The sequence below is a fragment of the Carassius carassius genome, chromosome 22 (genome assembly GCF_963082965.1).
Source record: "Carassius carassius chromosome 22, fCarCar2.1, whole genome shotgun sequence".
Classification (NCBI taxonomy): domain Eukaryota; kingdom Metazoa; phylum Chordata; class Actinopteri; order Cypriniformes; family Cyprinidae; genus Carassius; species Carassius carassius.
The window spans coordinates 18,373,496-18,383,128 of record NC_081776.1 but is presented as its reverse complement, the minus strand read 5'-3'; the positions used below and the strand labels follow the sequence as shown (position 1 = coordinate 18,383,128).

Sequence of the window (9,633 nt, the reverse complement as noted above, 5' to 3'; positions counted from 1 at the left end):
ATACAGTGTTGGGTTTATTTAAAATATAAATATATCAATGAGCTAAGCAACATCTTTAGTGGCCATCCTGCAAACAATAGCGTCCAAAAGACTGCCACATTTTTCCTCCGGTGGTGCGACTTTGTAGAGCTGCAATGAGAGACACGGATGCGCTTTAAACAAGTGCAAAAAAAAAAAAAAAAAACACCTAAAAAAAATCCAAAAATTCCACTAGAGAAGACATACCTTTTTAATTTTGGCAACATCAGTCAAATCAGACACTCGGTCAACGGCAATCTGTTGTCCATCCACCTTTAAGATGATGTCATTGATGTTGAGGGTCTCGTCTTTATTGTGTACCAACACAATATGAACTGCACTGTCACTGTCTGAGATCCCGAACCTTTTGAATGCTTCCGATATCTGCCAAACATTAAGCTCAGTTAAAACGACACCGTAAACAAATAAAGTTAGTGTCAGCTGTGTACATGTCCTGAAATATCACTCACGTTGTTTGTGGGTGAAAGATTAAAAATGATTTCCGAGTAAAGGCTCCGGGTTTTCATTTTCCCATTTTTATGCAGGTGAACGGCTTTATTTGCTGCCACCAGGATCTGGAAGGAATCCACAACCTTTACAGAAAACATGAAAATAGTAAATATAGGGCAAATATATCACAATTCAGCCTTACCAACACAGTAATAAATTACATATGAAAATATATTCAAATAGAAACGGGTAACTGTATTTTAAATTGCAACAAAATTTCACTAAAATTTATGTTTTTACTGTACGTTGTCGTGAGCATTGGTGAGCATAAGAGACTTATTTCAAAATCATTTAAAAACGTATCTTATTTTGAACTTGTGACAGTCGTTTTGTGTATGCAAAAAAAAAAAACCAGTATTGCACCATCCAAACCTAGGTATTACCGTGGTACTTTCTGGCGGGAGTTAAGGATACCATAGTGAATTTATGTACAGAATCACTAATGAGTTTGTTACGTGCTCTTACCATTGATGGATTGATCAAGGCGCCTTTTATTTCTCCATTCACTGCCATTTTTCTCAACTCCGTCGCATTTTTTACATCTTTGAAGAGCAGTTGAGTCACCGTGTATTCAGGAAACAGTTCTAAGTTTTGCGTAAGATGCATTATTAATATTTTAATATCTTCAGTACATTATAAACGTTACCTAAACAGTATGCAGTAGCCAGTGTGGCCACATACGGAACAATAATAATGTGACACCGTCATAGCTGATGGGAATGTTCCGACTTGACGAATTTCAGACGATGTAATTGTGTAGGTTATATTACATTATTTTTTTTTCAAAAACCTATATTCAATAATATACAGTCAAGTTTTATTGAATAAAATATAAGACAACTACAGAAACAAAACACTGGCGCAGTTGCCTGGAATGGGCGGGGCCTATAGCTCAGAAGTTGTTTCTGCCTGCATTTTGACTCTTTATTGTGTATTTTTAATTCATTTTTTTTCGATGCCACTACGCAGTGGCGAGTTTAGTAAATTAATGCATGTACTTCTAAAGTAGAACGTAGATTACATGTGCAAACTGCTTCAGTTTTATTTATTTATTTAATCATTTATTGCGATTGCAGAAGCGGATTTGTATGCAAGGCACTTGCACATCTTATTCTTACGAGAGAAGAAGACATTATATTTTTTTAAAATTAAGAATTTAATAAGGAACATATAGTATAGGCGATGTACATATTTAAATATTACTACATTATTATTTACAACAGATTTATTATTATTTTCATAATCCGTGACAACATCGGCATGGAACCGATTGTTTACGCTTCCGGTTTCAACACGGACTGTAGTATGTGACGCACCAGTAAGCTGTCAAAAATCTAAACTTAAAAATGCGATTTTTGCATACGTTTGTACATTTGTGACACTCTAGAGGAAGATCGATTACCAGGAATCAGTGTTTCGCATACTCCCTCAATCATCCTCATATATCATTCATTTCCAAAAGTGTATTATCAAACATCGCTTGTTTTTGTTTGTGGTTGATTGAGTAAGGATGGAGAAATTAGAAGTTTACGTCTTCACAGCTCTGTGCAGCATTAACTTTCTCATATCCTGTCTTCTGTTCTCCAAAATCACACGGGAACAGAGAGATCCTTACATGGATGAGATATTTCATGTTCCTCAAGCCCAGAAGTACTGTGAGGGGAAGTTTAATGAGGTATGATTGTTAATAATGGTTGCATTTCTTAGTGTGTGTATGTGTTTGGTCAATAATGACCATGTGTCGATTTCCACAGTGGGATCCTATGATCACCACTCTTCCTGGGTTGTATCTGGCATCAGTGGGTCTGATCAGGCCGGTGGTGTGGCTAGCGGATCTGAAGGGCAGTGTGGTCTGCTCCACTGCCATGCTGAGATTCATCAATCTACTCTTTAATAGTGGGAATCTCTACATAATCTATCTGATCATCTGCAGACTGCACATGAAAGATAAGGTGCCTTATTTTATTTATTTTATTAATTATATTATTATTTATTTGTAAAAATATGTGACGTATATATAAAATATTAATACAAAAAATGTATTAAACTCTCTTGTATAACCAACATAATAACCGTAACTAAATATAAACATTATTGGGAAACTCATCTGTTTTTTTTAAATGATTGGTAACATGGTAATTACAGCAGATTTTATTAAATTTCTAACAATAATAAAAAATAAAATAAATAAATAAATAAAAATTTGTTGATTTTAAGCCTCTTCATAATAAATTATTGGTTAGGTGGCAAGCAACAACAACAACAACAAAAAAACGGACAAATTTATAAGGATTATTTCATCTTTTTTTTATCACACTAGTGGGCATAGGACATCATTTCTATAAATATAATAATTTAATATTTAGTTAAATTTTTATTACATTTATTATTATAATAATTTAATTTAATTATTTTCCCATTATCTTAAGAAACTGTAACTGGTACTTGCACATTCAAAACTCACAATTGTTGCTGGTTGCTAAGGTGTGATGTTTTATATATATATATATATATATATATATATATATATATATAATTATAAACCATAACCAAATCAGTTGTAACAATTAGTTACATATATAAACATTATAGTTTATTATATATTATCATCGAGGGGGCAAGCAAAAAAAAATAATAATAATAAATACCCTTTGATACACTCTTAAAGATATTACACTTGATACCTAAAATTAATTAAATAATTGATTAATTTGCTATTCTTTTCTTTAAAATTACCCTACAGGACAGAATTTGTAATAAATATAATAGTATTTTCATTAATAGTAAAAAATGCACATTAGCTCGATTTTGTCCTTATTCAAAGAAACTGACTGGCACTTGCACATTCAAAACAAGTGTTGCTAAGATGTGACATGTTTTTCATTAGTCTGTTGGGTTGCAGCCTATTTTTAGTTTTATGGTCTACCAGGTGAAAACTGTAAATTGTATAGTAAAAAAGTATAGTAAAAAACTGTAAAATGTCTAGTTTCAAAAAAGGCACATAGCATCTACCCAGAACAACTTAGCAATCACAGCTTTGAAATTAAGCCCAAAATCAAGTGTAAAGTGTAATACTATGGTGTTATATTTCATTTTCTCTCTCTAGTCCCGTTCTGCCACTCGTAGAATATTCTCAGCCCTGGTTCTGTCCACGTTCCCAGTGCTGTACTTCTTCACGTTCCTGTATTACACTGATGCTGGCTCCACATTCTTCACCCTCTTCATGTACCTCATGACTCTGTATGGAAGCCACAAAGCAGCCGTGCTTCTTGGTGTCTGTGCCGTCCTCTTCCGCCAGACCAATATCATCTGGGTGGTGTTCTGTGCTGGCACTGTGGTGGCTCAAAAAATGGACGAGAGCTGGTGGACTGAACAGTCAAAGAAGCACGATGAAAAGTCACCCTTTCACGTCCCTCTAACCATCAATGGGACAATGAAAGTGATGCGTTTCCTGTTGGAATTCTTCAAAACGCCCAACAATATAAAAGCTGTAGTCTTGTCAACATGGCCATATATTGCTGCAGCTGTTATTTTTGCGGTATTCGTTGTGTTGAACGATGGAATTGTGGTTGGAGATCGTAGTAGTCATGAAGCATGTCTGAACTTTCCTCAGATTTTCTACTTCCTGTCATTTACTCTTCTATTTTCTCTTCCTACATCGCTGAGTTACCAAAGGGGAGTCAGGTTTCTACAATCTTTAAGAAAGCAGCCCTTAATTTATGCTGTACTGATGACGTTTTTCCTGTTTTTGGTCTGGAAATTCACATTTGTTCACAAATACCTGCTTGCTGACAATAGACACTTTCCATTTTACGTTTGGAAAAGGATTTTCCAGAGACATGAGTTTGTCCGTTTCCTGTTGGTCCCTGGATATGTGTTTGCAGCATGGAACTTCCTAGATACTTTGAGGTCCAAATCGTTGTTCTGGTTTCTGTTTTTCTCTGTGTGTTTGGTGGCAGCCACTGTCCCACAGAAACTCCTAGAGTTCCGATATTTTATCCTTCCATATCTGTTATATCGCGTCCACATCCCTGTTCCATCTTTACCGAGACTGCTGTTTGAGTTTGGCCTCTACACCGCAGTTAATGCAGCCACAGTTTATATATTTATCAATAAAACATTTCAGTGGCCTGACAGTATGGCTGCACAGAGATTCATGTGGTGACTTGACTGATTTGTTATTTTCACATTTCTTACACTTAAAGGAGATTTAACTTATTTGCCATTATTTTCACGAGAGTTCAGTATAGATTTAGGCTGATTATATTTTATGCTTTCCCTTTTCCAGTGGCTTATTGTCTTTGTTTTTTGTTTTTTTTTGTAAACATTTGAATGTAAATTTCTCATTGTAATTTGTTTGTATCAGTGTTTTTCGATTCTTATTGATCTTTTACATTTTTATTGGTCTTTCCTCTCATTATTTCTTTGTGATAGTACATTTGTTTTGATACACGGATGTGACTGAATACATTAATTATCTCCATAATGTCAAGTGCTTAATAAGAATTTCTAGTTTCCAGAACGGTGTAATTCAGTAAAACCTGCAGTTGACTTGCATATTCTAAATTTCAAGCCTGTTTTTTTTTCTTTCCTGGAAATGAGTGCTAGAGAGTATTTATGCATATTCTCACCCTCAGATCATGTTGAGAAGCTGCTCCTGAGCCAGCAAATCATGGTCATTGTCTTCATGTTCACCTGAAAACTACAGGAGTAGCACAGCTGGATTAAAAAAGACAACAAGAATGCTGAAATTAATATTTCATACTTTGACTGCATTTCAAGAACTTCTGACATGCAAAGAAATCAAAACTCTTTGTTTCATTTTCTTTGAAATGAAAACTGGAGATGCAGGACTAGGTTAAATATTTGTTTTGGGAGGCAAACAAGTTAGAACTTAAGTTCCTTATAAGGTTGTCACTATTAACCTATGAGTTGAACACAATTGTAAATTTAACTTGTAAATTCACTATCGATGCCCCTCATCCAGATTTGTCTCATACATATGAAAACATGGAGAGATGTTTTACTTCCATGAAACAGATGAAAGTTTAGTGCTGGTTTACGATCATCAAAGAAAAAAATAAAATAAATAAATTATAGGTATATATATATGTGTATATATATATATATATATATATATATATATATATATATATATATATATATATATATATATACAGTACAGACCAAAAGTTTGGACACACCTTCTCATTCAAAGAGTTTTCTTTATTTTCATTACTATGAAAATTGTAGATTCACACTGAAGGCATCAAAACTATGAATTAACACATGTGGAATTATACACATAACAAAACAGTGTGAAACAACTGAAAATATGTCATATTCTAGGTTCTTCAAAGTAGCCACCTTTTGCTTTGATTACTGCTTTGCACACTCTTGGCATTCTCTTGATGAGCTTCAAGAGGTAGTCACCTGAAATGGTCTTCCAACAGTCTTGAAGGAGTTCCCCGAGAGATGCTTAGCACTTGTTGGCCCTTTTGCCTTCAGTCTGCGGTCCAGCTCACCCCTAAACCATCTCGATTGGGTTCAGGTCCGGTGACTGTGGAGGCCAGGTCAACTGGCGCAGCACCCCATCACTCTCCTTTTTGGTCAAATAGCCCTTGATGCCTTCAGTGTGACTCTACAATTTTCATAGTAATGAAAATAAAGAAAACTCTTTGAATGAGAAGGTGTGTCCAAACTTTTGGTCTGTGTTTTTTTTTCTTCAGCTTTTTAGATACACAGATTTATGGTTCACTAGCTTATACAGTTCGCTGGGCTGAGGACTGGTTCATCAATTCATGTTTGTCTAAAATTAGCATTCAGCATTTAAGGTATTTGTTGAATAAACAATCAAATGGGTCTGAAACAGATACACAATGTAGTTATTATTATTATTATTATTATTTATTTATTTTTTTACAAAACATTTGCCACATTTGAAATACACTGTGATCCTTGCAGAATATATATATATATATATATATATATATATATATATATATATACACAGTCGTGGCCAAAAGTTTTGAGAATTACATACATATTGGAAATTGGAAAAGTTGCTGCTTAAGTTTTTATAATAGCAATTTGCATATACTGTACTCTAGAATGTTATGAAGAGTGATCAGATGAATTGTTAACTAAAGTGATAACTAAGTGGCTCGGGGACCAGAATGTTGAAACTTTGGGTCCATGGCCTGGAAACTCCCCAGATCTTAATCCCATTGAGAACTTGTGGTCAATCCTCAAGAGGCGGGTGGACAAACAAAAACCCACTAATTCTGACAAACTCCAAGAAGTGATTATGAAAGAATGGGTTGCTATCAGTCAGGATTTGGCCCAGAAGTTGATTGAGAGCATGCCCAGTCGAATTGCAGAGGTCCTGAAAAAGAAGGGCCAACACTGCAAATACTGACTCTTTGCATAAATGTCATGTTATTGTCGATAAAAGCCTTTGAAACGTATGAAGTGCTTGTAATTATATTTCAGTACATCACAGAAACAACTGAAACAAAGATCTAAAAGCAGTTTAGCAGCAAACTTTTTGAAAACTAATATTTATGTAATCAAAACTTTTGGCCACGACTGTGTATATATATATATATATATATATATATATATATATATATATATATATGTATATATAATTTTTTAAGTGTTTGTTTTAGTGTAATGAAACCTAAAAAAGGAGGTAAAAATATTATGTGTGGTTGAAGGACTCTGAATTAAATTTCCAGCATTTTACCGGTAGTCACGTTAGAGGAGGAGCAACTCTGTTTTATAAAAAAAATCTACCGCTTCATCTGTATCCTGAGAACACTTAAACAAGGATAAAGTAAAATATTTATGTCCTTTTTTCTTCCTTATATGAAATTAATGACATTTATGTTCATTATCATTATTTACTAAATATATAGTTCCCTATGTTCTTCTATGTAATTCTATTCTTTTGAAAGGTACTCCAATAATACATTTTATTTAATCTAATTTTATTTGCATTGACAACTTTTACAGTGTACTAGATTAGATGTATTATAAAAACTCTATACAACTATCTATACAACTCACTTCATTCAAAGTTTTCTGGAACAGATGTTTTTTTTTTTTTTTTGATAGAGAGAACTCTTTAAGAAACATTGATCAATGTAAAAATAAAAAAATGTAAAGCATTACCTGATGAGAGTACACAAAATAACAGAAATAACACCACGGTCAGATTTGTGATCCACGACCCAGTGGGGGGTTGCACCTGAAATAAATACAAATCCTGAATCACATTGTCAGAAGTTTCTTGATTTTCTTAAGAGCACCGCTTTCATGAAAGAGAATGAGTTCTGTTATGAGGAATGAGGAAACCAAGAAATTAGAAATAGACTTGTTAAAAAAAAATAGAATGTTAAATTTTTTCTGCTTTTTTGATGTAGACAATTGATTGATGACAATTGCTAAAAACTTTCCTCAGGGCACTTACTACCCAGAGCCCAACTTCTGTGTGCTTCTACCTGATGGAGATGATACTCTTCCTAAGAGTTTTACTAATACAAAATCTAAACAAATGAGCATGGAATCTCATTTTTTGATAAGACAAGTAAAACAACATAACTTGGCTATGTAAAAAACTTGGTTTCTTGGCTATGTACTCTATGCAGACAAAACCCTAATTATAACTCCTGTTCCAGAAAACAAACAGAACCACACCAACCCAATGATCTGGGCAATTAGTATTTATGCACACAGAGAACTTAACGTTACTGAGAAATATAAACAGGAAAAATTTTGATAAAAATAAAAAAGAAAGACAAGCATATAGCAAATCGTTCAAATATCCCTTTGTTAATGGATCTGCTAAAATCATATGAAGTGGCTAAGAGGGTAAAGCAGGAAAAGACCTTTTGAGGGACATAGTGCAGATCAGGTATTTAAGGCAGCTAAAAATGTTTGGGAGTATCTTGAAAACTCAGTAAACATACTCAAAAAGTATGCTTACTGTTTTCTTAAATTATAAACAAATGTATGTAAAATGACAAAAAAAAAAAAAAATCTGTAGTTAATATAATAAAACCGTTAGATGGTAAAATGGTCAAATGACTGGCAGCAACAGCTACCAAACAAAAACCATAACATTAAAGTAAAATCTCCTTATTTAAATAAGCTAACAACATTGTTAATTTACAGGGATTTTCTCAATTATTACAATAAAACATATTCACTGTAAAATTAACTAACTAATTAATGAATTATACATCATGTGTGGCTGGCAGTTGACTGGCAGCAACAGAACATGAAACACTAACAGATCTCTATAGATCTCAGCATCTTATTAAAAACAAGTCTGACTTTATTTATTTCATAAACAACTTCAAGATCAATAAGAAGTTTTTTATGAAAGAAAGAAAGTCAGACTGGTTTGTAATAAGTGATGACAAGATCATCATTACGTAAACAACTTCATCTGACCAGAAGTTTCCTCACAGGTTTTGCTATAAAGAAAAGCACATTTAAAGCAGCAGGATTTTTTTTAAGTCAAGGGTCAGAAGCATAACTAAAGCAAATGCTTATTTCCCCAAATGTGACTTCAAACTTTTATTAATTTCAATAAAACATCAACAAAAACCTCAAAAATAAGTTTTATATGAAAGCAATAAAGTTAGACTGGTTTGTAAGCCAGAATGGTTTGAAGAGCTAAGAGCCAGAAGAGCCTGAAGAGTTAGAAGAGCTAAGAGTCAGAAGAGCCTGAAGAGTTTGAAGAGCTAAGAGTCAGAAGTGCCTGAAGAGTTTGAAGAGCTAAGAGTCAGAAGAGCCTGAAGAGTTAGAAGAGCTAAGAGTCAGAAGAGCCTGAAGAGTTAGAAGAGCCAGAAGAGTTAGAAGAGCTAGAAAAGTCAGAAGAGTTAGAAAAGCCAGAATAGTTAGAAGAGCTAAGAGTCATAAGAGCCAGAAGAGTTAGGAGAGCTAAGAGTCAGAATAGCCTGAAGAGTCAGAAGAGTTAGAAAAGCCAGAAGAGTTAGAAGAGCTAAGAGTCATAAGAGCCAGAAGAGCTAAGAATCAGAAGAGCCTGAAGATTCAGAAGAGTTAGAAGAGCAAGAAGAGTTAGAAGAGCCCGAA

The 9,633-nt window shown here is 33.8% G+C and overlaps 2 protein-coding genes across 2 annotated transcripts; one reads left to right on the top strand and one right to left on the bottom strand.

Annotated features, from left to right (window-relative positions):
- On the bottom strand, positions 1–1,243 carry LOC132098415 (EKC/KEOPS complex subunit TPRKB). Its single transcript, XM_059504533.1, has 4 exons — positions 994–1,243; positions 489–611; positions 226–402; positions 1–129 (listed from the first exon to the last, which is right to left on the bottom strand). Exons 1-4 carry the CDS (start codon positions 1,132–1,134, stop codon positions 43–45), a joined length of 528 nt encoding a protein of 175 aa, XP_059360516.1. The 5' UTR covers positions 1,135–1,243; the 3' UTR covers positions 1–42.
- A 650-nt stretch (positions 1,244–1,893) lies between these two features.
- LOC132099079 (dol-P-Glc:Glc(2)Man(9)GlcNAc(2)-PP-Dol alpha-1,2-glucosyltransferase-like) lies at positions 1,894–4,791 on the top strand. The gene is made up of 3 exons (XM_059505514.1): positions 1,894–2,203; positions 2,283–2,480; positions 3,635–4,791. The coding sequence occupies exons 1-3, from the start codon at positions 2,039–2,041 to the stop codon at positions 4,691–4,693; spliced, it is 1,422 nt and encodes a 473-aa protein (XP_059361497.1). The 5' UTR covers positions 1,894–2,038; the 3' UTR covers positions 4,694–4,791.
- Positions 4,792–9,633: the final 4,842 nt, after the last annotated feature.

What these genes read in the sequence shown, in the direction of transcription:
- LOC132098415 (XM_059504533.1), bottom strand. Translation starts at nt 1,134, where the DNA reads ATGCATCTTACGCAAAACTTAGAACTGTTTCCTGAATACACGGTGACT. An exon ending in CCTTGATCAATCCATCAATG is followed by an intron (nt 612 to 993) that starts GTAAGAGCACGT and finishes TTTTCTGTAAAG; the next exon opens with GTTGTGGATTCCTTCCAGAT. An exon ending in ATCTTTCACCCACAAACAAC is followed by an intron (nt 403 to 488) that starts GTGAGTGATATT and finishes AATGTTTGGCAG; the next exon opens with ATATCGGAAGCATTCAAAAG.
- LOC132099079 (XM_059505514.1), top strand. Translation starts at nt 2,039, where the DNA reads ATGGAGAAATTAGAAGTTTACGTCTTCACAGCTCTGTGCAGCATTAAC. An exon ending in GTGAGGGGAAGTTTAATGAG is followed by an intron (nt 2,204 to 2,282) that starts GTATGATTGTTA and finishes CGATTTCCACAG; the next exon opens with TGGGATCCTATGATCACCAC. An exon ending in GACTGCACATGAAAGATAAG is followed by an intron (nt 2,481 to 3,634) that starts GTGCCTTATTTT and finishes TTCTCTCTCTAG; the next exon opens with TCCCGTTCTGCCACTCGTAG.